Source organism: Halteromyces radiatus, assembly GCF_025201355.1.
Source record: "Halteromyces radiatus strain CBS 162.75 chromosome Unknown BX664scaffold_2, whole genome shotgun sequence".
Lineage (NCBI taxonomy): Eukaryota > Fungi > Mucoromycota > Mucoromycetes > Mucorales > Cunninghamellaceae > Halteromyces > Halteromyces radiatus.
This window is the reverse complement of record NW_026251688.1, coordinates 2,772,443-2,797,101: the sequence shown is the minus strand read 5'-3', so window position 1 is coordinate 2,797,101 and position 24,659 is coordinate 2,772,443. Positions and strand designations below refer to the sequence as shown.

At 33.7% G+C, this 24,659-nt stretch overlaps 7 protein-coding genes across 7 annotated transcripts; 2 read left to right on the top strand and 5 right to left on the bottom strand.

The window, feature by feature from the left end:
* Positions 1-569: 569 nt before the first annotated feature.
* Positions 570-1,583, top strand: BX664DRAFT_258094 (uncharacterized protein; the record flags this gene model as incomplete). The annotated part of the gene is made up of 2 exons (XM_051540537.1): positions 570-834; positions 922-1,583. 2 exons carry the CDS (start codon positions 570-572, stop codon positions 1,581-1,583), a joined length of 927 nt encoding a protein of 308 aa, XP_051403432.1.
* A 313-nt stretch (positions 1,584-1,896) lies between these two features.
* On the top strand, positions 1,897-5,506 carry BX664DRAFT_275770 (uncharacterized protein). Its single transcript, XM_051541303.1, has 2 exons — positions 1,897-5,153; positions 5,238-5,506. The coding sequence occupies exons 1-2, from the start codon at positions 1,940-1,942 to the stop codon at positions 5,354-5,356; spliced, it is 3,333 nt and encodes a 1,110-aa protein (XP_051403431.1). The 5' UTR covers positions 1,897-1,939; the 3' UTR covers positions 5,357-5,506.
* Positions 5,507-6,729: 1,223 nt separating this feature from the next.
* On the bottom strand, positions 6,730-11,427 carry BX664DRAFT_325787 (armadillo-type protein). The gene is made up of 15 exons (XM_051544098.1): positions 11,300-11,427; positions 10,882-11,130; positions 10,538-10,620; positions 10,376-10,432; positions 10,179-10,285; positions 9,648-10,111; positions 9,500-9,586; positions 9,320-9,422; positions 9,117-9,232; positions 8,872-9,039; positions 8,557-8,815; positions 7,906-8,445; positions 7,565-7,842; positions 7,043-7,474; positions 6,730-6,954 (listed from the first exon to the last, which is right to left on the bottom strand). The coding sequence occupies exons 2-15, from the start codon at positions 10,948-10,950 to the stop codon at positions 6,751-6,753; spliced, it is 2,967 nt and encodes a 988-aa protein (XP_051403430.1). The 5' UTR covers positions 10,951-11,130; positions 11,300-11,427; the 3' UTR covers positions 6,730-6,750.
* Positions 11,428-12,040: 613 nt separating this feature from the next.
* BX664DRAFT_325783 (camp-dependent protein kinase 8) lies at positions 12,041-13,782 on the bottom strand (the record flags this gene model as incomplete). The annotated part of the gene is made up of 6 exons (XM_051544097.1): positions 12,041-12,438; positions 12,517-12,723; positions 12,809-12,894; positions 12,989-13,509; positions 13,583-13,639; positions 13,703-13,782. Coding segments are annotated over 6 exons (1,309 nt in total), but the record flags the coding sequence as incomplete, so codon positions are not given.
* Positions 13,783-14,943: 1,161 nt separating this feature from the next.
* Positions 14,944-16,912, bottom strand: BX664DRAFT_364206 (kinase-like domain-containing protein; the record flags this gene model as incomplete). Its single annotated transcript, XM_051548414.1, has 6 exons — positions 14,944-16,030; positions 16,117-16,240; positions 16,303-16,423; positions 16,514-16,567; positions 16,645-16,741; positions 16,842-16,912. The coding sequence occupies 6 exons, from the start codon at positions 16,910-16,912 to the stop codon at positions 14,944-14,946; spliced, it is 1,554 nt and encodes a 517-aa protein (XP_051403428.1).
* A 720-nt stretch (positions 16,913-17,632) lies between these two features.
* Positions 17,633-19,811, bottom strand: BX664DRAFT_325780 (thiamine diphosphate-binding protein). Its single transcript, XM_051544096.1, has 5 exons — positions 19,632-19,811; positions 19,341-19,448; positions 19,008-19,157; positions 18,360-18,939; positions 17,633-18,281 (listed from the first exon to the last, which is right to left on the bottom strand). The coding sequence occupies exons 1-5, from the start codon at positions 19,761-19,763 to the stop codon at positions 18,130-18,132; spliced, it is 1,122 nt and encodes a 373-aa protein (XP_051403427.1). The 5' UTR covers positions 19,764-19,811; the 3' UTR covers positions 17,633-18,129.
* A 249-nt stretch (positions 19,812-20,060) lies between these two features.
* BX664DRAFT_325776 (Sec1-like protein) lies at positions 20,061-23,357 on the bottom strand. The gene is made up of 13 exons (XM_051544095.1): positions 23,307-23,357; positions 23,086-23,207; positions 22,744-22,879; positions 22,576-22,677; positions 22,367-22,503; positions 22,140-22,298; positions 21,731-22,050; positions 21,576-21,654; positions 21,403-21,486; positions 21,234-21,322; positions 20,722-21,157; positions 20,541-20,661; positions 20,061-20,433 (listed from the first exon to the last, which is right to left on the bottom strand). The coding sequence occupies exons 1-13, from the start codon at positions 23,335-23,337 to the stop codon at positions 20,225-20,227; spliced, it is 2,025 nt and encodes a 674-aa protein (XP_051403426.1). The 5' UTR covers positions 23,338-23,357; the 3' UTR covers positions 20,061-20,224.
* Positions 23,358-24,659: the final 1,302 nt, after the last annotated feature.

Sequence of the window (24,659 nt, the reverse complement as noted above, 5' to 3'; positions counted from 1 at the left end):
TATCAAGATCATAAACTGCCTTCATAGTAAAATGTTCAGTCTCCGGTCTCTCTCTCTCTCTTTTTTTTTTTCCCTATTTTTTTTTCCTTCTTATTGGGCTTCCATTCCGCTCCTTTTTTTTTATATGGCCTTACCACCTATTCGAATTATTCATTATACCAAGGTATTTGATTCTATTTGGAACAATGGTAATTATCACAAACAAGAAAAACTAAAACCTAAAACTGAACATCTGGATTTTATTCTTTATAGGAGAAGAGAAACGTATCAATTGTGCCAAACCAGTTAATTTATATCAAGACAAGGACAATGATGGTTGGTGTTCAATGACTTCTGATACTTCAAATTTACGTGATGCTTCAGCTCTTGTATTTCATGCTCACGATACGGATTTGAAAAAGTTACCTTACAAGCAACGACAGCCTCTTCAACCTTGGATTTTGGAAACTATGGAGTCTCCTTTCAACCCAACTTATCGCCAGGATCCAGAAAAGATGAAGACCTTTGATTATTTGGCATCTTATAGCTTTAAAGGTCGGTTCCAGTTATCTTATTTTTCACCCAATATTATGAACGTGATCCGTCAACCGCTTGCTCCTGACTTTATTCAATCAAAACGAACTAATGCACCTATTTTGTGGATCGCCTCTAATTGCAACGCATGGAACAACAGACACTTATATATTCAAGAACTTATGAAATATATTAATGTAGATAGTTATGGTCATTGTCTCAACAACAAACCTTCTCCTAGTAGTGAAGAAGAACGAGCTGATTTATTACGTCAATACAAGTTTTATCTCGCAGTTGAAAATTCCAATTGTGATGATTATGGTAAACATATTCTTTTTTTTTTTTTCCTCAAACAGTTTTTATTCTTTTATTGATATTCTTTTTTTTTTTTTTTTTTTTTTTATGTAGTGACGGAAAAACTTTTTGATACATTTATGGCTTCAACAGTACCTATTGTTGATGGACCCAATCATTATGAACCTTATTTACCCAACAATCGATCTGTGATTCGAATGGATGCATACCCTGATCCAAGGAAACTGGCTGATTACATCAATTATTTAGATAAAAATGACACTGCTTATTTAGAATATATTGCACCATTTCGAGATCAAACAGTACCGGAGCAAGAACGATTGGATGTTGATTTTTATGCTCAATGGGGTGATCGGACTAAATTCGACTTGACTTCAGCATGGTGTGGAGTATGTCATGGAATATTACCTTGGTGGCAAGCATTACACAATACATCAATGGATTTTCAACAGGATCAAATGAATTACTTGCGTGCTGATACATCATGTTCTCCAGCTGGAAAATGGGATTATATTACTTATGGACCACCTTATCTCCCTCATTGGAGACCTTCTTTACCTGATGAATTCACTCGTCCTAATCATCCTAATCATAGAAAATTGGCTCCATATTCAATTCGATCTCTACATACTTATGGAATGGATGATTCTTCTAAAATGACTTGGATGATATTTTCTTTCTATTGTAGTTTATTTACTGGATTCTTATGTTTTTTATTATATCGAAAACGTACTAGACCTTCTCCTTTTCCTTAGATTATATTATATATATTTTTTTTGAAATAAAAAATAAAAAAAAAAAGTATTTTGTAGTTGATGGCTGGGTTCAAAAAAGGAAATCAAAGATCAAAAAAAAAAAAAAAAAAAGACGAGAATCGATGTCAAAATTGCGCCATCAGTCTGCATTTTAAATGGTTGCACTTCTTTCCACTATTTTTTTTTTTTTGCTGAATCAGTATTGTTCACTGAATAGAAAGTAAGTTGACTATATAACAAAAAAAAAAAAAAAAAAAAACTATATTCTTCCCCTTTCCTTTTTCTTCTTCTTCTTCTTCTTTTTTTTTTTTTTACTTACCTTTTTTTTTTTTTCCTTTCTTTCTTCTTCTTCTACTATGTTTGCTTCCACAGCACTTATAGCTGCTCTTGTGAAGAGTCAATTCCCTACCAACAATGCACATGACAAGTTGGATACCAAGACAATTGAAAAAGTAGTTACCAATTTGACTTCAACTGATTATGATAATGATGACACAAGTACTACTGGTAGTCAAAGTACTATTGTGGACGATGAAATCAATGGTATTCGTTTACAATCTCGTATTACTCAATTGTTATTCAATCTCTTTCAAGATAATGCTCAAGAAAAGACTCGATTGGTTAATGTTCACCATGTTGTTGATTATACTACGTTTGCTTTATCTGACTTGGTATTTGTATATCCTGGTACTGCTGCCTCTTCTGGATCTGGATACCTTGGTCAAGATCTTATTCAATGGTCAACTTCTTTGCGCAATATTCGTGATCAATCTGTCAAAGTGATTGAAATGGAAACTCGAGACGGTGCTCTTCAAGTGGTACAAGGTGCTTTGGAACAAGAAAACGTTAAGGCTACAGTGCTTACCTCTACTGAAGCGCTTTATAGCATGATTCCCAATATTCATCGTTTGGCGGCCCAACGTCTTCCTGTTGTATTTAATGTATCGGCTCTCTCTGTTGATGAAGATTTGGTGGCACATACTCATGTTGATGCTGTCTTGGCTGCTCGTCAATCTGGTGCTATAGTTCTTGCCTCTACTACTGCTCAAGAAGCTCATGATCTCTCTGTAGTGTCTCATCTCCTTGCTCATTCTCTTCGATTACCTGTGATTCATTACTTTGATGGTGCTTTGGCCAATGATTTCCAAAAGGTTACTCTATCTTCTTACTCTGCTTTAATTGATCGTGTAGCTACTATTTCCAACAATCTCTCTGCTGAATCTATTTTGGCTTCTTTCAACTACAAGGCATTTGACTATCAAGGTGATGACAAGGCGGAAACAGTGTTGGTGACTTTGGCTGCTGGTTCTAATGGTCTTTCTACTGCTGTGGCTAATATGATTGATGGTGGTGATAGTAGTGTTGGTTTGCTCAGGGTAAGATTATATCGTCCATTGAATGAATTTGCCTTGTTACAAGCTTTACCTACTAGTGTCCGACGTGTGATTGTCTTGGAAGAAGGTGATGGTCTTTTTGCCTTCAATGGTCCTTTGTACTTGGATATCGCTGCTGCCATACGATTTGGTGATTTCTCTGGCGCTCGTCCTCGTGTGATCACTGCTCAAGCTCCTTCGTTTGATCATCTCAAGTCTTCTCAATTGAGTATTTTGGCTCAACGTGCTACTTCCGCCTCTTATATCGATCTTTTGGCAGAAGAATACACCCATGATGATAATGATGATCAAGTGCCTGAACATAATAATGTATTTGGTGCCTCTTTCTGGGATGTGGAACAAGATGGATCTGTCCAATCAGCTACTCATTTGACTCAATTGATTCATGAACAAGATCCTGAACAACCTTCTACTTACCGTGTGACACGCGATGCTTTCCGTCTTGGTGGATCTGTTGTCAACACTCGATTGGTCACCAACAGTACTGATCTTCGTCACAAATCTGATTATATCGGTATCCACAATGTAAACTTAATCAAGGAATACAACATTTTGGGTTCAGCTGTCAAGAAGGCAAAGGTTTTGGTGCACGGTCCTTGGAAACATGGTGATGAAATCGAAGCTCATCTGACCAATGAGTTCAAGTTGGGTTTGACACAATTGGATATTCAATTATATACTTTGGATGCTGCTCGTATTGCTGAAGAACAAGGTCTCCATAGAACATCTATTCATTTGGTTTATGAGGCTGCTTTCTTTTTATTGAATACCCCGCAAGTGGATGCTGCTGATGTTTTGACTGGTCTCTATGAAGAAATTGTTCCTACTGATCAACAACAAGTCAATGGTGAAGATAAGCGTGATTTGCGTACTTTGGTCACTGATGTGGTTGCTGCTGTCAAGGGTGGATTGGTGCATGTGGAATTGTTGCCTCCTTGGACTATTTTGGAAATCAATGATGTTGCTTTACCTTTGGCTCCTCTGAATCGTGCTGCTGGTATCTCTGATGTTGAAGAGGATGACACGGATTTGACTGTTGATGAAGAACAATCTACTGGACAAGTAGCAACATGGCATAAGGCTGCTTGGCAACTCATGTTCAAAGATACCTATGGTACTGAAAATCAATTGCGTCCTGATCTTCATGAATCTACTTACTTGGTCAAGTTGACAGAGAATCGACGATTGACACCTGTCACCTACGATCGTAATGTTTTCCATTTGGAATTTGATACTACTGAATCCAATCTCAAGTATGAATTAGGTGATGCTCTTGGTGTTCATGGTCTCAATGATGCTGATGAAGTCAAGGCTTTCATCAAGTGGTATGGTCTCAATGAAGAAGATGTTGTTTTGGTGCCTGTGGGTGGCAAGCGTGAAACTCGTACAGTATTCCAATTGTTCTCTCAAGTTTTGGATATCTTTGGTCGTCCTAGCAAGAAGTTCTATGAAGCCTTAGCCAACTATGCCACAGACCCTAAAGAAAAGGAACAATTACTTTATCTGGTATCTGCTGAAGGTAAAGAAGAATTCAAAAAGCGTGTGGATGATACTGTGACCTACGAAGATCTTTTGCGTGAATTTACCTCTGCAAAGCCTAGTCTGGAACATTTGGTACGTTTGGTTGCTCCTATCAAACCTCGTCATTACTCTATCGCCTCCTCTCAAAAAATGCATGCAAACTCGGTTCATCTTTTAGTGGTTGCTGTGGATTGGGTCAACAGTCAAGGGAAGAAACGATATGGTCAGTGTACTCGTTACTTGGCTAACCTTCCTGTAGGTGCGGATGTCACTGTGTCCATCAAACCATCTGTGATGAAGTTGCCTCCTTTGGATTCTCAACCTGTGATCATGGCGGGTCTTGGTACTGGTATGGCTCCTTTCCGTGCATTTATTCAAGAACGTTACTTGGCAAAGAAAGCTGGTAAAGATGTTGGTCCTGTGGTGCTTTACTTTGGTTCTCGTAATCGTGGTAATGAATATCTCTATGGTGAAGAATTAGAAGCTTATCATCAAGATGGTGTGCTCTCTCGTATGGGTCTTGCCTTCTCTCGTGATCAAAAGGAAAAAGTGTATATTCAACACAAAATGAAGGAAGATGCTGAAATGCTTCATGATTATCTCATCAACAAGAACGGTCACTTTTATCTTTGTGGTCCAACATGGCCTTGTGGTGGTAAGTAACTCATAAAAAAAAAAAAATAGAATAAATAAGTATTCAATTTTTTTTTTTTTATTTTTTTTACTTTATATCCTATAGATATCAAGGATGCAGTTGTTTATGGTCTCAACACTTTTGGTGGCATTGATGAAAAGGTGGCCAGTGATTTGATTGAAGAATGGAAGGAAAAGGAACGCTATATTCTTGAAGTGTATTAGTTAATTTGCTCCTCCCCAGTTTATGCATTCATATTTTGTACTTTAGTCAGTTTTATTTTTATTCTTCTTTTTATTTATCCTATATATGATTTCTAAACAAAATACATCCATATGAACGATAATAAAAAAAAAATTATATGTATCTACATTCTATACTATTTTGATATGACTTTTTTTTTTTTGTCAATCAAGGATGATCCATTTTCTTTCTTGTTGATTTCTATGGCGAAATTATTGTCAGAACGATCATCCCTTTCAAAAAAAAAAAAAAAAAAAAAAAAAAAAAGAACCAGATCTAACATCCAGGAAGATTTTTTTTTATTTTTCATTTGTGATTTTTTCTCCAATGTGTAAAAAAAAAAAGTAACTAAATCCGGGAGGCAGTTCGTCATTGAAGATCCATCTATTCTCTGTCCAGATAAAAAAAAAAAAAAAAAAAAAAAAAAAGGGCGTCATCTACCAATTGTATCCTTTTGCAATTCGCTCAAAAAACATTCATCACTGCACCAAATTTGGACTGAACATAGATAAAAACATTCTCTTTCACTTGTCTTCATATTATGCCTCTCTAGAGTAGATTAAAAAAAAAAAATGTCAATATCGTCATCCAATAGCGGCCGTCATTGTATTCCTTTCAAAAAAAAGTAGTTTAATATCACCTAATCCCATTGTATCGCTTTATCTGTGCAATGATCATCAAAAGATTTCATCGATTTTTCCAAAATTATTGCCTGATGACCCCTCGACGATTGATTTTTACTGCTAAAATTTGCCCAAGGAATTGGGAAGTTTTATAAAAAAAAAAAATATAAAAAAAAGGTGAATTCACGGCTCTAAATAGCTCTCATTTAAATCCCATTTTCAAGCTTAAATCTGTCATCATATAAGAGAACAAAAGATGTGTATACTATCTATGATTACTACTTTTATTAATGAATCAAAAGGATAACTAGTTGATAATGCGTAGAAAATCATAGAAAAACGCATATGATCTCACTCTAAAAAGAGATATTCAAATCCCCATTTTAAGATCTAAGCTTTCAATCGTACCATGAAACCAATACTAGTAAAAACACGTGTATCTATGGTTATATTTTTTATTAATGTATCAAAATATCGTGCTAAACTAATAGTGACCATAAGCATTCTCTTCTATATTTGCCAGTGAAATTATCCAATCACCAACCTGGCTTTTCCTAAATGACAATAAAAAAAAGTATGTAATTGGGTTTTTTTTTATTTTTATTTTTATTTTTTTTACATGTAAAAAAAAGAGAGATTGGATATTAAAAAAAAAACAAGAGTGAAGGGAACTGTGAAACATAGGGATAAAGGGGGAATAAATGTGTAGACAATAAAAGAAAAAAAAAAAAAGGAGAGAATAAGTATAAAATCTAACTTTTGGCTTCCGTAATAAAGGATTGGTAGTATTTCTTGAATTGCTTGGCGTCATATTGTTGAATAGCTTGACAGTAACGTTCAGCAGTTTCTCTAGGACATTGAATAGAAGGGAAAAATACATTCATCATATATTCAACATAGTCATTTCCTTGTTTGGAATACAATGTCTTTTGAATCGCAGTGATTTCACCAAAGACCTAACAAAAAAAAAAAAAAAAAAAGGATCAGTACCATTTATATCGTATTAGTTGATGATTACTTTTTTTTTGATATCAATCGACTTACCAACATCGACTGCCCATCGGCAACATTGAATGCGTTGTTCATTGGGACCGAAAAAGTGGTGGGAATGAGTTCATTGTAGACAAATTGATCAAAACCATGTGCGACGGTTGGTTGTTGAGCAGTGCTTGCAAATGAGGTGACCAATTTGAGGAAGACACCAAATGCCATTTTCTGTGTGGTGGGATCACTGTTATCTTTGCTGAAGTGAAGTATAGTTTGTAAAATTGTGTTAAGATGACTGATATTTCGTTCAGATACAAGTACACCTTCAAGATCGGCATTGAAAAGACTGACGATAAAGTTGAGATATGCCTTTCGTAGTTCCAGTAATAAAATTGCTTCATCCGTACCAGAAGGTGTAGTGTTCAAAAAATCAAATACCCTCTTCACCAAAGGTAAAAGTAGTTCATCCATGACATTCCTGATCATTGGCTAATAAAAAGAAGAAGAACAAAAAAAAAAAGCAAGTTGAGTCAATCATATATATATATATATATATATATATATATTATTGTTCTTTACCTTGTATTTGTGAGCGATAAGTCCAATAAAGGGTAAAAAGTCCACAAGTTCAGTGATTTGACATTCGGTCAATAACCCATTGATAAGAGACGGCAAATATGGTAAAATTTCTGAACCAAGGCAAGTAATGAAACGAGCAAAAGAGAATCTGGCAGCATCACGAATAAGTTCAACTTGATTGTAGGTTTGTAAAACATTCAGAATGATTTCGGTTGCTTGAACAAAAACACCAGCCCATTGTTGATTACAACTTGCTCCCTTTGGAAGAGTAGGAAATCCTATATAAAAAAGTCAGTATGCACATCTACTTAAAGTATCCATGAACTATGTTTTAACATTACCTTTTGCGACACTGCCTATAGCTAACACAAAATGATGGAGTTGAATCATATAAAGTTCATCATCACCATTGTAACCCTGAGCCATTGTATTTTGGATTCCGTCCACTAGAGGTTGCAAGGCAATCTTCAAATATTCAGTTTGCTTTGAGGCGTCTAAATGTTCACAAGAAATCAAACCACCAACTGTTTCAAACAAGTATAGCTGACTATCGAAAATAGAGGCTGCAGGCAAAGGCATACCATCAGCAGTACTTGTCAGGACTGGGAGTTCAGCTTGTATAGTCAACAGATCACCAAGAGAAGAAAGCACAGTTTCCACATAAGGTCCCATCTTGGATTTCAGACTTTTGACAAACCGATGAAATAAATACCAACATCTTGATCTAATTTGTTTCAATGTATGATGTATGCCTCTTGTATCTACAAATGCTTCCAAAGCCTGAGGTAGGTATTCTGGACGATGTTCAAAGAATTGATAATATCGGACGAGATTTTCAAAGAATTGTAATGGCACCGAGGGATGAGGATAAGAAGAAATGTCTAGTTTACATGTATATAAAAAAAAAAAAAAGAGAGAGAGAAAGAGATAGAAATAATGTAAGTAATTTTAGTAATTACAATCTTTTTTTTTCTTTTTTATCTGGTATTTACTTGAAGTGACCATTTCACGCACTAGTTCACCAAGGGGGGTCAAAATATTGGGATCATTAGTATTCACAAAAACCATTGCAGCCTTGGGAAGGGCTTCACCATAAGTATACAATACATAGAGACAAAGTTCAACTTCACGCCAATCAAGTTCAGCACCCGATTTAAAGTTGTTGATAGTTTCCATAATGGTAGAGTGAACATAACTAACATATAGATCTTCATCGATGGAGGCAACATGATCGGCAAACACACGTAGATTCTAATTTAATAAAGTACATCAATAACATTCTTATATATCTATTCATTTTTATTTACCTTGCGTAGTTCCGTAAAAAGAGCTTCTTCTTCTGGTTCATCTTCATCATTTCCCCATTCAGTGTCCTCGTCGTATTTCATTTTTCGAATAACCACGCTAAGCAGGGATCCTAATAGTTCACGTTGAGCTTGGGTAAATTGCTGCATTGCCTTTTTTTGTTTCTTGAGCTAAAACAGAGACAAATAATAATAATAATAATAACGTTAAACGTCATGACAAGATATTTCTTCTCTTTCAAGCTTACAATTGATAAAACATCATTAACAAATGGAAACACAGCTGTTGTAGTATCGTCATATTCGTTGGCCAAGAATTTGAGTAGGTAGGGTGAAAGTTGTTCGATCAGAGCCCATGAAGTAACTTGTGAAAAAAAAAAAAAGAGTTGAGGATTTTTTTTAAAAAGTCATTTATATTTTCAAAGCATGATTTCCTTTTCTTTTTCTTTACCTTTTGCTTCAGCTGGTACATTGGTATCCAAGTTAATTTTGCATAGTTCGATCCCTAATACATTTGTCAAACGGGCAGCGCTTTCTACAAATTCAGGATCACTCTATTATATAAAAAAAAAATTATCATCAGCACATGACTTTTATCATACTTCTTTCCATTCCGTTTTTCTTTCTTTACCAAATCTAGACGACCAAGAGTTTCAGTAATATTCAGCATTTGGATCATATTCAACTTATCGAGTGGCAACATTCCCTTGCTAACAACCTGTATAAAATTCATCATATTAGAATATGAAAAAGGATAATAGTGGAAAAAGAGAACTTACATCAGCCAAACATTCACAAGCAGGAATACGTAGGTTAGAATCAGACAATAGTTCATACAAAGCATTCATCACTTGATCATTGACAACAAGCGAAATATCCATCCATGCGATATAAGCACCAATATTCTTCAAAGCCAATTGAGCAATATTTGGATTTTGAATTCGAAATTCTTGCAAGACTTCAAACCAATAACCAGCCAAGAGTTGAATATCACCTAAACGCATAGAGTCCTTGATATTTGTATTTCTAGCCACCTGATCTCGATGTCGAGGGATATCCATACGAGCGATTTCTTCATCAATACTAATACAAAGTCGTAAAAAGAAGTCGGCTGCCTTTTCATGACTTGATCCAGTTGAAGTTCGAGCTAAAGCCATAAGATCTTTGAAAAAAGAAGGCCAACCGTTTGGATATACTTGAGCAAAAAGTAAAGTTAATGACTGAGCCGCCTTGTTTCGAATATCTATATTTTTTAAACAAATTAATTAATAATAGACTTTCATTGATACTAATATCCATTTGTTACTTACAGGTTTCTTCGGATGCAGAGTCAGTGTTATCAACAAATTCTCTTTGTAGGTATTCCATCATGGTACGTTCAATATATTCTACAGAGCTGGCATCGAGAGTATCGTATCTAATAATAAAAAGAGAAACATGATTGTTATGTATGATTAAAAAAAAAAAAAAAAAAGAGAGAGAGAGAGAGAGAATGTGGGGATCTTACCTATTCTGGAGAGTATTTTCCAATATTTGAAGTGCAAAGAATCGAGCTTGAGGAACACTAAAAATATATTTGAAATATAACAATAATAATAATAATTATGTTGAATATAGCATATAAATAATATAAGTTAAGTAAGAGAGAATGATTGAATGATATACTTACGTTTTGGGTTCCTTCATGAATAGTTGTAAACACAATTGCCAGCCATCTTGAGACTGTTTGATTTGTTCGCAATAAGCATTTGCCTAGATAATAATAATGATAATAATAAAAAGAAATATTTAGTATTGCCCATAAAAATTTCACTATATGTCACGCGAGTACGAGTTGACCCCATGTGTGATCCAAATTTCCGTTCCCAGATCATCATAATGACACATATCTATCCGCAGTTCCTCTCCCCAAGATAAGTATAACACTCCATTTTAGCCAAGAGCACCCCTACATGCATATATGTAAAACATGACTATCCCACAATCTACAATCCACTATTCCATCATATATACCTGAGCTTTGAGATTGGGATCAACGTGAGGATCCAAAGCACAAATCACAGCTTGTTCGATCTGTTCCATTGAATGCTGCTACTAATGTGTCGATATATCTATGATGTCGCGGTAAAAATGAAGAAGAGGGGGAAGGACAGAGTTGTTAGGTTCAATTGCTATGATAGCGATCTAGGAGTTGGAGGCGCAGAGCTGAAGTTGATTCAAAAATGGCAAGATTTAGTATAGAAACCGGTTGAATGGCCCAATCTAAAGAAGAGATCAAGAGAAGAAAAAAAAAATAATAATAATAACAAGAATAAAATAAAAAAAAAGAAGTCAGGAGTCAGTATAAGCTTGATATAAGAACAAAAAAAAAACTAGCCTCGGTTTTATGTTTTTCTTACTGGGTATTTAACAATTAGAAAAAAGAACTTACGTCGTATACAATAAGAGATCAGATCGAGAAAGTTGGAGGATAATCGCGTTCACTGAATTATTCCAAAAAGGAAAATCTATAAAACTGATGGTGTAAGAAGGGTAAAAGAGGAAACGAGAAAAAAAAAAAAAAAAAAGAAAGGGAAAAAATTGGAAAGGAAAAAAAAATGTGCGTGGCCCAGACAACTCTTTTCTATTTGAAGGACCGCCATTTATACCTGAAAGCTGTCACTCTTTTTTTTTTTCTTTTGCTTTATTTGAAAACAAGGTTTAGTAGTTGATCAAGTCTCAAAACACATTTTTAAATAAATAGCAAACCAAATGCTATCATTCTGAATTGATCTAAATGATGATTTTAACTTCTTATGCAGGACTTCCCTTGTCACTAAAATATATACTCACTCCATTTGTTACTGGTGGCTTTGCTTGAGTATAAATGCCGAACCATCCATCCCTTCACGTGCATAATTCAATCTGTGATATATCCACATCGTTATAAAAATGATCTAGTTAATGTATTCCTCGGATTTACAATTAATTTGATAGACATTGACTACCTCCTGGATTTTTATATTTACTTTTTCTAACCATCATACTGTTAATCAGAAGAGTCATCCAAATAATCCTATTATCATCATCATCATCATCATGATACTGTCATACCATCATTTCATCATCTTGTACAAAAATATGAAAAGGTAAAAAAGAGTGTGAGTTTATTTTAAAAGCAGGGAGGAAATTTATGTACAAAAAAAAAAAGTATATACAAAATGACTATCATTTTAAAAATCACCAAAATAGCGCCCATATTTGTCAGGTTGATCTAAACCATAAGGCACTTTTGTTTCTTCATAATCGTCAAAATTGCTTGTATCTCCTGAACCCTTGAAGGGAGGTACATAAGGAGGGGAGAGTTGTCGACTGGCCACCTTGATAAAATCCATTGACGCAAACCAAGGATGATCTACCAAATCCATATAACCACGTTTCAAATTCCCATACCTTCGAGTTAAATCTGTTGTCAATAGATTGGATAACAAATCTTTTGCTGCTGGTGAGAAATGATCAGGATACTTGGGTTCACATCGTACGATTTTTTCATATAATCGAAATTGATTATCATCCATAAAGGGAGGATAACTATATATAAAATAAAAAGAAAATGATGAGGATCTTTTTTTTTTTTTTTTTTTTTGAATGATATTATATTTTCATTACCCAGCTAACATTTCATAAATAAGAACACCTAATGACCAATAATCGACTGCTTTTCCATAACCTTTAGATTGAATGATTTCAGGTGCTAAGTAATCTGGAGTCCCACACATCGTATATGTCAAATCAGGAACATATTTTGCAAAACCAAAATCTGTAATTTTCAAATGACCTTGAAGATCAATCAATAAGTTTTCTGGTTTCAAGTCCCTATAAATGGTGAATAAATAAATAGATAAATAAATAACTGTAATGGAAGTACTTTTCTTTTTTTTTTTTTTTTTTTTTTTTTTACCTATAGATGATATTATGATGATGAAGATAAGCGATTGACAATAGAGCCTCTGCCGCATAAAATCGAGCCCATTCTTCGCTAAACCTCTATAAAGATATATATATATAGGATCAATCAGCTTTACCATCCTCTTTTTTTTATTATTATTATTATTATCCTTCTTCTTTATTTATTTATTACCTGTTTTCTCCGTAATAGATTAAATACTTCACCTCCAGGAATATAATCCATGACCATATAAAGATTACCAGGATCTTGAAATGTACCCCATAATTTGATGAGGAAAGGATAATCCACTGACATGAGTACATTACGTTCATTGTTTGTATGTTCGATTTGCTTTTTCTTTACGACTATTTCTTTGTTTAAAACCTTCATGGCATAATATAATTGATTGACTTTAGATTGGACCAAATGAACGCGACCAAAAGAACCAGTACCTAGAGTACGTAATAGGTAAAAATCCGATAGTTTTATTTTCATCCGATCTTCTGATTGTTTTTGATGTTGTTCTTGTTGTGGTTGCTGAATAGAATAGGTTGTTTCAAATTGAGTAGTAGGTGGCGAATGATTCATGTCAGTAATTTCAGGTATGAACATAATATTTGTATGTGTAGATGGTTCATCCATTTGATCATTCTTGCTTGATATATGAGGAGAGTGTGGTGGTGATACTGGATAATTATTAGATGTCAAAGGTTCTTTTAAAATAAAAATAAATAGATAAATAATAAATAATAAATAAAAAAAATGAGAATATTTTTGATTACTTACGAAAATTCAAAGTTTCTTCTTCATAATCCATTTTAGATGATTGATCATTTGGTGCTACTAAATATTAACAATATATGAATAAATCTTTTCCTTTATTTATTTATTTATTTATTTATTTGCCTTGATCATCCGATTGTTTGGGAGATGGTAAAGAAGATGTATCTTTCTTCATTTCTTTTTGATCGTATTGAGAATTCATTAACGTTATAAAAAAAAAAGAAAAGAAAAAAAGAAAAAAGAAAAGGACGTTAATGCAAAAACTTTTTTTTTTTTTTTTTAATCTTGGCTCCAAGGTTTCACGGTTAAAAATATATCATGATCTGACTCCGAATATGCTTAAAAAAGAAACAATTTTACCCTTTTTAATCAGATTTTTTTATTTGCATGAAAAAGCAAACATATGACAGAGAAAAAAATAAATTGCTTACAAAGAAACTCACAACTTTTATATAATTCAATTTTTTTACGTGTACATTAAACAGTATCATCGATAGTTGAAACAACGTGATGACTTTTTTTTTCTCTCTCTCTTTTAAACCATTATACAATTGAATCCATTTTTCATATAATACTGTATCACCATCATACTTTTTTTTTTCTAATATAGAGAAAGATTCATGCAAAAAAAAAAAGGAAGTAGGAGGGGGATTAGTAACATGGGAGATAAGATAGTTTTGTTTCTTCTGATATCAATCAATCAATCTTTTTAGTTAACTCTTGCTTGATAAAATCCTTACTGTGTTTTGTGTGGATTAGTTTCACTTCATTTTTGCATAATCTTTATGGATGACTCATGTTAAAAAGTTTGTGAAAGTGTGGGTGGATGATTGGAAAAAAAAAAGAGCTAATGCCTTAATAGGAAATGATTTATACCGCAATGCTGAATTCATGCTAAGAGGTCTCGGTTACACGGTTTGTTTATTTTCCATGCTTTGTTCATTCAATGTCACGGAAGTACGTCAGTTCAGATACATAAGATTTAACAATGATGTGATATGAACTATCATTCAGTCACATGACAGCATATCACCATTTAGAATAACGTCTACAGTCACGGGTAATTCAAGAGTATAGAATCTGATCATCGATGTAATTTTTTCTTTATTTTTATTAGGTTGCATAAAAAAAAAGGCGGGGATAAAATAATAATAATATAAGGCATAATAATAATTAAATATTTTGGTATATTGATAAATATTGATATATATTTGATATAGATGATGATACTAAACTTGATAATACTAAAAAAAAGAAAAGGGATTTATATTGAGAAGGATGGGGAAATATATTATACTAAAAGAAATGATGACGAAAAAAAAAGGAAGGAAAAGGAAAAAATAATTGTCCATCCACCAGATTTGTCATTGGCAAGGCATCACCAGGTGCTTCATACGTCGATTCTTTAATAAAGTGGCGTTGTTCATATTCAAATCAAACCCAGGTTGATGTCGTCGTTGACCATTTGTCGTGTGAATCGTACCAGTTGCCATGACAATAGGGGTCACAGCTGTCTTCTTGATTTTAGCCAGACCTTGTTGATGATGAGCCGCTGCTTGTGCATTATATAGTTGTTTTTCCTTTGTTTTGATATTGTGATGATATTGTCGTTGCTGATCTTCATGATCATCCGTGATCATTTCCCCGTGATTAGTATGTTCTTCCGTCATACGCTGTACAGCTGCAGTGATATCCAATATTTCCTTGAGAGTAGCCATTCCGGGTGAAAAAACATCTTTACGTCCTGTTGAAGATGTTGTACTTGTTAAATCAGATGTAGATGAAATATGTGATGTTGTTTGTTGATTGTCGATAGAATCAATATTGTGAGGACTGTCAGTTGATTTGATCGTAGATGATGCAGCAGCTTTTCGCATCGCTTGTATTCGTATGGATTCGCATTCGTCAACAAAAGATGGTCCACCAGATTGAGAAGATATCAACTTTTTTCCAGTAAGCCATGGATGTTGTAAAACCTGTCGCACAGTATATCGTTTTCTTGGATCTACACATAAGAGACCTTGAATCAAATCCTTGGCTTCATCAGAGATTGGATCCCACCACGGAGAGAGGAAAGAGAATTCTCCACGAGCAACTTTACGAGTCAGAGCACTAATAGATTCATCATAGAATGGAGGAAACCCGCAAAGCATGGTAAATAAAACGCATCCCATCGCCCAGCAATCCACACCTTTTGAATATCGTTGATCCTTGACAATTTCAGGTGCTGTATAGCCAACTGTACCACATGGAGTCAATGTGTCCTTGTCCCAAATGATTTTTGATAATCCAAAATCTGCAAGTTTCACCTGACCGATACCACCCCCACCAACATCTTTAATAAATACACCTTCATCTTTCTTGGATTGATCATCAAACACATGGAATTTGCGTTGTTCAGAAGGAATAATAGGTATTGGGTCAAATAGAATGTTTTCAGGCTTGATATCCCTATAGGAAAAGATTTGTTAAGTCATTCTTTTTTTCCTTTTTTGCTTCTCGTGATTAGTAAGTAACATATCGTATTTTAAGTTTACCTATGAACCACACCACATTCTTCATGTAAATGATAGACTGCTTGTGCTAGTTGTCCAATAACATGTCGTGATAAATCTTCACTAAGGTAAGTCAGATCAACAATTCGATGGAACAATTCGCCACCTAAGAGAATATATGAATATATTAGTTTGATATATATGAATATAAATATATATATTAGTTACCTTCACACAATTCAAGTACCAAAAAATAGTTTTCCCTTGATTCAGTGAATTGGATAAGTTGGACAATGTTTGGATGACGAATATTACGCATAATTTGGACTTCTTTTAGTATATTGGCTCTCTAAATAATAATAGTAATAGTAATGAGATTATCAGTATTTTACTCTTATTTGGTGTTAATTTCTGAGATCATGTATGATCTACTACTTGCCTCCGTCACCCTAGGTTTCTTTTTCATACTTGGATGTAAATGTTGTAGATCCACCTAGAAACCAAAAAAAAAAAAAAAAAAAAAAAGAATGAGTATCACATTTTTGATTTCTATTTAATTTTAGCTCTTACCATTGATCCATCACTGGCATATTTTTGAGCTACTTTGATAGCTACGTTTCTTCCTGTTCTTTTATCACGAGCACGATATACATCTGAAAATGCACCACTAGAAAAATAGGTCATATATTAGTCAATTAAAAGTTTTCCTTATTTTTTTAGTTTATTCACAATTCCCTGCATAATTTTTTTTTGATCACGCTACTTACTCGCCTAATTTTTTGATGATTTCAAATCGTTCTAAACTGGGGTAAACAGGTAACGTAGATTTTCGGCGCATATTGCTTGCAATCAACTGCGTTGCTTGTTCTTGTCTTTCTTCTTGGGTAACTTCACGAACTGAACCTTCGTATAATTTTTGTTCTTGTAGTTGTTGTTGTGGTGAGGATAAAGGATGTTCTAATATTAGTTGTTTTGGTTCTATTGGTGACAATGGAATCTCGGGTTCTTGAGGTTTAGTTTTTATGGGAGAGTTCTTCTTTTTCAATTCTAAAGTTTTGGTAGATTTCATCCAAGGTGTTAGAGATAATGAATATGCTTTTTGCTGTTGTTGTTGCTGTGGTTGTTGTTGGTGTTGTTCAAGGTGATCCATAGGTCGCATGTCGCTGGTATAGTTAAAAACTTTGACTTTAACTTGGTTTTTACTTTTTTGCTTCTTGCTGATAAACTTTTGCTTCAAACGTGATAACATGAGCTATCTATATATATAAAAAAAGAGAATAAAGTGAAAGAGAAAGAAAGAATAAGAAATTTCTGCTGAAGAAAATAAAAAATAAAAAAAAAAAAAAGAGAGGGGCACACGCGGGAATTGAAAGACAAGAGGGAAAGAAGAGGAGCAAAGCAAAGGAATCATCTTCAAACTACCGTAGATAATTTCATTCACTTACCAATAACGTCTCATCACTCTAGAAAAAAAATCTTTTCTTTTTCCTTTTTTCTTGAAATACAAATATCTCAAAAAGAAAACAGATATTGTCAATATTTATGATTTTTCTGGTTTTTTTTTTTTTTCTACATCACTAAGTTCAGAAAAACCTTAAATAGTCAACTGAGCATATCAACAGGTGAATGAAATATCGTCATCACTTGTCATTCAAAAAAAGAGTCTACACCATGTGGTCACGAGCATGCCCTGTGCACTTCAAACTAATAATAATACTATTTCATCATTAAATTTTAAGCTTTTCGTTTCTATATTTAATGTAATATATATATATGTAAAAGGTTGGAAAAAAAAAGTGAGATGGATGGAATAAACTAAGACAAAAAAAAAAAAAAACAATTAGTACAATTGACTATACTATAAATGAGGGATTAAAAAAATGATGACGAGGGAAAATAACAGTAATAACAAAATAAGAAGAAAGGAAGAATGTGGAAAAAGAGGGATGACTAACTAGTTTTTTTTTTTTATGACTATACTATATATATATATATATATAACATCAAGCACATAATACCAATAAAAACACATCAGAGAAAACGGATGATGACATTCTAATACTTCTTATCGAGGATATCACGGGCAACTTTGACAATCACCTTATCATCAGGGAAAGCCAATTGTTCGAGGTTGGCAGCATAAGGAGTAGGAACATCAGCACCAGTAACACGGCTCAAAGGAGCATCAAGTTCATCCCAGACATCAGCTATATATATATATATATATATATATTAAATAAAAATCATTTAATATTGTCATCTCTTTTCTTTATGTAATAACTTACATTCCATGATTTGAGCAGCAATTTCGGAACCAACACCGAAAGAAGCCCATCCACCTTCAACAGTCATGATACGATGAGTCTTCTTGACGGATTTGAAGATAGTTTCAGTATCCATAGGCTTGATGGTACGCAAATTGATGACTTCAGCAGAAATACCAGTCTTGGCCAATTCTTCAGCAGCCTTGACAGCGAAACCAACAGAACGAGAGTGGGCAACAATGGTGATATCTTTACCTTCACGTTCAATCTTGGCCTTACCAATGGGCAAAATAAAGTCAGATGATAAAGCTTCTTGAGAGACAGGATAAGAAGTACCATATTCCAATTCGTTTTCAAGAACAACAACAGGATTGGGATCACGAATGGCAGCCTTCAACAAACCCTTAGCATCTTCAGAGTTCCAAGGAGATACTACCTTCAAACCAGGAACAGAACCATACCAGGCAGCGAAACATTGAGAATGTTGAGCAGCAACACCAGCAGCAGCACCGTTAGGACCACGGAATACAATAGGACAAGTTACTTTACCACCAGACATGTAATAAGTTTTAGCGGCAGAGTTAACAATTTGATCGATGGCCTATAAAAAGTGATAATATATAAAAGATAAATCAAACGAATATTTATCATTATTATCATTCAACTTACTTGCATAGCAAAGTTAAAAGTCATAAATTCACAAATAGGCTTGAGACCATTGAAAGCAGAACCAACAGCAATACCAGCAATACCCATTTCAGTGATAGGAGTATCAATGACACGCTTGGAACCAAACTTGTCAAGTAAACCCTTAGTGACCTATTAAAAAGAAAAAAAAAATTTTAGTGAATGAAGTGTATTATTTCCCCAATCTCCGATTCCGGCGCGCCACACTCGACCAACAAACCTATATCACCCGATTTTCGCCCCAACCTTTCTTTGTATTTTCCCGTGTATTCCCAAACAGATAATAACAATTTTTTTTTCTTTTCTCATCCTTACCTTATAAGCACCATTATATTGAGCAACTTCTTCACCCAAAATATAGACTTTTTCATCAGCAGTCATTTCTTCGTCAATAGCTTGGTTCAAGGCATCACGAACAGTCATCTAATAAAGAATCCAAAAGACAAAAAACAAAAAGAAAAAAAAATATTATTATTAGTATTGAGAATATAAAATATAGATGACAATAACCATAATAATATCTATTCATATTCCTCTTTGTAGAATTATCCTAGTTCAATGTCATCCACTCCTATTGTTTCGTTGATAAATGAATCTATTTCTTACTTCAGTGACACCATTGGAATTATAACGCTTTTGAGCATAAGCAGTAAAAGCAGGCTTGACAGACTTGGTGGCAACACGAGAAGCAGAGGTTGCAACAGGAGCAATACGGTTCAAGGTGGAAAGAAAGGTCATACTGAAAAAATTGGAGAAAAAAAAAAAGAGTTTTGAGAAAAAAAAAAAAGTAAAAGAAAGAAAGAAAAAGGGGAGTCCAAAGTACACTTTTTTTCTTTTCTGTCCCCCAAAATAACCAATGTCACAAAAAAAAATTTTCAAACTCACGCCCTGACAAACCAAAGAATACACTTACTACTCATTGAATTGACTTTTCCTCTTTTAAACTTGATATTTTATTTTTTATTTACTTTATTAAAGAAATTGTTAGAAGAAAGATCGATATATAATATCATTTTTAATTTGTTTTCATCATAGAATTTTATACAAAGAGAGGAGGTTTTGTAGTTAGTCTCTCGAGTTTTGACCTTTTTATCATCTTTTGATTTCATGACCCGAACCCTTAAACTAAATATACCCATCAACTTTAATCATTTATATATATTCATTCAGATAATAATAACTATTGGTTTTTTTTATTTCTACCACTTTTTCAAAAGTTTTCCACGAGAGGATGATGAAGGAATAGATGTGGATGAATGAGATGTAGAGGAGGAGGATGTCCTTGGAGGTGTGACGTTAAGACTATTGGGTGCATAACGGGGTACCACTGATTTGGCGGGGGGAATGGGTTTATCTAAATTGCTAAGAGAATGTACGAATTTTTCAGGGGCAATAATATGAGTGGATCCTAATATATATATAAAAAAAAAGAAAGGTGTATTTAGCACTACGACAATTTTATCTTTTTTTTTTTCCTTTGTTTTTTTTTTTTCCTTTCTTTTTTCTCTTCTTTACCAATATAAACTTCACGATCAAATAACTCGGCCAATTCATATGCAGATCGAACTTCAGAGTAAGTCATACCTCCAGCAATAAAGATGATGATGGGTGGTCCAGATGGTGGTTTAAGTGCAGCCTATATAAAGATCATTTTAGTTCACCTTATTATTATCATTATTATTGTTATTCTACTTACATTGTTTCCACTTGATTTCTTATGCCATTGAGTCTTATATACACGAAGTTGAGGAACTTGTTGACGAGAATGGGATGCATCAGCCTTTTGATTTTCAGGAGCAGCCACACGAAGTAATGGGAATAGACTTTGATCAATAGTACCTTTGACATGACCTTCTACTACACGTTTGACCACTGGTACGTAACGACTCAAATCAAAGGGCACATCATTTGGATTCGTCACACTTTCGCGCTTTTTCTTTTCTTTCTTGGATTTCTGACCTGTACGGTTGGCAGACTTCGATAACTGTACGCCTAAGAGAGATAAATTATCAATAGCATCCTTGTATTCTTGATCTAATCTTGCATGTGCCATCAATAGCTGTAATTCTTCAGAATCAACCTTGTCCGATGTAGCTATCCATAACATGATAAGTCGAGTTTTGATCATTTGACTAAAATACAAATAAGAATAAATTAGAACGTGTATCTTTTTTTTTAATAACCACTATCCATAATAAGCTCGTTTACCTAGTATAAGGATCATCTAATATTGGCACTAATTCATCTACCAAATGTTTGGGTGTATGCCCATCTGGTGTTTCTCCACAAGCCATATTCTATCATGGAGACATCGGAAAGAAAAAAAGCTGATTGTTTTAGTATTTCCAAACTTGGTGTCTTTTAAGAGATTTCTTACCTGTTCCAACAAACCAATCGTTTCCAAATTTTGTTTTGTAAATTCTGACATACAATCATTGGCAATTGTCATATGAGCAGAAAACTATAAATAGCATGATGAAAGATCCCATTATGTTTTCTATTTGACCTGATAATAAATCTTTCTTTTCTTTTTTTTTTTTTTTTTTTTACCTTGTTTTTCATTTCTTGGAATTGTGGGAGATTGGCAATCATTTGTTTCATATCATTCAAACTACGGACAGAGGACTCGCTAAAAAAAAAAAAAAAAAAAAAAAAAAAGAAAGATATTAATTCATGGATTGAAGGGTTGATTGAATGTTACTTACTTTCCACTAGATCCTTTGTTTTCAGCCACAAATTTGTTGAAATCATCAATAAGTTGTTCAGTGGTGCTAGCGATATGCATATGTCGAATGGAAGTATACACTGTATCTTGTTCATTCAAAGTAATTTCATGATCCTTGCTGGTTCCATCTTCTTGTGTATATTCATATGAGTACTTGAGTCCAGCAGGCGTTTCTTCAGCAGCCAATAAGTCTGCCAACATTGCTTGGTATGTGAATTCATGTAAAAATGGAGCAATAGGATCAATTGTTCGATCCAATAGGATAAGTGTTCCTTGAGGCAATGGAGGATCACGAGGAGGCTAATTATGAATAGATAAAAAAAATCAATATATATATATATATATATATATATATATATATAATGTTTTCATTTTTCTTCACTACTTACTGGAAATTCAGGATTCACTTTACAAAAATTATCCAATTCAGCTTGTACCAATTTCGCAAGATGCCAAGGTATATTTCGATTGATAGTTCCTTGTACGTCCAATGGTCGATGATATCTAATTTGAGGGTTTTCTCCAAGAGTAACACAAAGACAAAGAATCTAAATATATGTATTAAAAAAAAATGCTATCAACATCATTACAAGGATGTTTTGCTTATTTTTCTTACTTGTTTTGCCATGTCATCCAATTCACCATCAATACTTGACGAAGTACTAGATCTGTTTCCTCCCTTTGAATTATCACTACCAAACAAAGCAGAGAACTTGCGTTCATCGTCCAAGGAGTAAACATTTGGTTCGCGTACTATCAAAATGATATTTAGTAACTAAAAAAAAAGTACTATATTATTAAATCCTAATGATGATAAATATTTACCTAAGAAATCCACATACATTTCCTTCAAGCCTTGAATATGTTTTGCTGCATTGGCGGCATTCAATTTGCGAGTGAAATCATCAAAAACAACATTGTCAAGAGCTATATATATATATAAAGAAGAAAGAATCATCAGTTATTCGTATTCATTTATGTTTCATTATTTACCATTGATAAAATGTACATGAGCAGCTGCATACATAGGACCATCCTTTCGAGAAAAATCATCCACGAGACGAGAACAGGATTCGATACAAGGTGTTAATATATAGACAGCTTCCACACTAGGATAAGGAGTTCTTGACTTTTCAATATTTTCAACCACTATAAAAGGGAAATATTAGCTGATTTTTTTCATTTAAATTGATAAAGAATGATTTTTTTTTTATTATTATCAACTAAAGGTACGTACAAGTTACCTAAAAAGAAAAATATAAAGCAATTCAGTAAACCAAATACAAATAGACATCATATTCAGGGGAAGAAAAAAAAATATATTGTAAGTCTTACATTTTCTTCTAAAATATCATACATCTTGCATGCAGAGTTGAGTATTTTTAAGGATAAACTGTCAACTACTACCAACTTCCATCTTCCAGCAGGTTGTACAGATTTGATGAGTTCAAGGAACCCTACAATAATAATAATAATAATAATAAAAAGGAATATAGTAAGTATAACATCATGTATTATATATTGTCAAATTTTTTATTTCTCTTAATAATACATACGTCTTTTGAGAATTTCGTCAACACCAATCATCAGACCAATAAAAAAAAAAAAAAAAGAGAACGAAAGAAAAGAAAAAGAAAGAAAAGAAAAAGAGAAGGGAAAAAGGAAACTCGGCTGATAGAATTCAAGTGAAAGTTCCCCCGCCAAATTAGATTACGGACATTTAAATTTTTCTCGAGATTTATTATTTTATTTTTGATAGACACCATGTTCAGCACTTCCCAACAACAATCAACAATTCAAAAAAAGTTAAATACAACGTCAACCTTAGATCTACGAAGGACAAGAAGACTATTAGAAAAGCTACTGGAAATGAAAGGTATAGTACAGAACATTGTATTTGTATTCCACATGACCGTAGACTAATGGGTTAAGTAAATGATACACTTTTTTTTTTTTTCTTTAGAAGCATTACACATATTTAAGGAATTGTTAAAGGTCATCATGGAAAGGGAAAAGTTCAGCAAAACGAAGTATTGTTGCAAAAATGAATACGTGGCGAACACTCTTTCGCGATAGTCAGCAGGTTGATGCTAGCTCCTCACTACAACATTTATGTGGGCTGGATTCGGTCTTGGTGCCTATCATAGATTACTAGTATCAAATATAGTGAACGCGTTGAATAGCTCTATGTATACAATGAAAAACTCCTCTACTGATAACAAAGGTGCTCCAACATGTTTGAAGAACGTAAGAATAGAAAATTATTAACACTGCATAATTATCATAAATATTATTGGTCTATCTAACTTTAACCGAATTTTTATCTTACCGAATAAAATCACAGTACGGGATACTTGGCCTCTTCCTATTATGACTGATCTTTTGGAACAATTGGGTGGATCTAAATTCTTTTCGTCGATGGATTTACTCAAAGGTTTTCATCAAGTAAAGGTACATGAAGATTCAATAAACAAGCTCACTATTGCCACGCCCTATGGAAATTTCTCTTATATTGTGATGCCTTTTGGTATACAAAATGGACCATCAACGTTTTGTCGCGCCATATATTTAGCTCTCAAGGATTTGATCTATACTTGTGTTGTTGCGTACATAGACGATATAATCATTCACTCTCCTTCAGTACAACAGCACATGGAAGACTTGGAAAAATTTCTACTACATATCAAGGAAGCTAATATGGTACTCAATGCAAACAAGTGTACGCTATTCAGAACATCAGTAAATTTTGTTGGCTTCGTGGTTGATTCTGCTGGTTATGCTCCTGATCCTGAAAGAATAAAGGCTATCTCAAACTTTCCTACTCCTACTTGCCAAAGGGATGTACGTGCCTCTTTGGGTGTTATTGGTTTTTATCGTCGTCACATACATCTTTATACTGAATATACTGT

What these genes read in the sequence shown, in the direction of transcription:
- BX664DRAFT_275770 (XM_051541303.1), top strand. Translation starts at nt 1,940, where the DNA reads ATGTTTGCTTCCACAGCACTTATAGCTGCTCTTGTGAAGAGTCAATTC. An exon ending in TCCAACATGGCCTTGTGGTG is followed by an intron (nt 5,154 to 5,237) that starts GTAAGTAACTCA and finishes TATATCCTATAG; the next exon opens with ATATCAAGGATGCAGTTGTT.
- BX664DRAFT_325787 (XM_051544098.1), bottom strand. Translation starts at nt 10,950, where the DNA reads ATGGAACAGATCGAACAAGCTGTGATTTGTGCTTTGGATCCTCACGTT. An exon ending in ATCCCAATCTCAAAGCTCAG is followed by an intron (nt 10,621 to 10,881) that starts GTATATATGATG and finishes ATTATTATCTAG; the next exon opens with GCAAATGCTTATTGCGAACA. An exon ending in TTATCGCTCACAAATACAAG is followed by an intron (nt 7,475 to 7,564) that starts GTAAAGAACAAT and finishes TCTTTTTATTAG; the next exon opens with CCAATGATCAGGAATGTCAT.
- BX664DRAFT_325780 (XM_051544096.1), bottom strand. Translation starts at nt 19,763, where the DNA reads ATGACCTTTCTTTCCACCTTGAACCGTATTGCTCCTGTTGCAACCTCT. An exon ending in AATATAATGGTGCTTATAAG is followed by an intron (nt 19,158 to 19,340) that starts GTAAGGATGAGA and finishes TCTTTTTAATAG; the next exon opens with GTCACTAAGGGTTTACTTGA. An exon ending in TGCTGCTCAAATCATGGAAT is followed by an intron (nt 18,282 to 18,359) that starts GTAAGTTATTAC and finishes ATATATATATAG; the next exon opens with CTGATGTCTGGGATGAACTT.
- BX664DRAFT_325776 (XM_051544095.1), bottom strand. Translation starts at nt 23,337, where the DNA reads ATGATTGGTGTTGACGAAATTCTCAAAAGAC. An exon ending in TCCAAGAAATGAAAAACAAG is followed by an intron (nt 21,487 to 21,575) that starts GTAAAAAAAAAA and finishes TGCTATTTATAG; the next exon opens with TTTTCTGCTCATATGACAAT. An exon ending in AGAAATCAAGTGGAAACAAT is followed by an intron (nt 20,662 to 20,721) that starts GTAAGTAGAATA and finishes ATCTTTATATAG; the next exon opens with GCTGCACTTAAACCACCATC.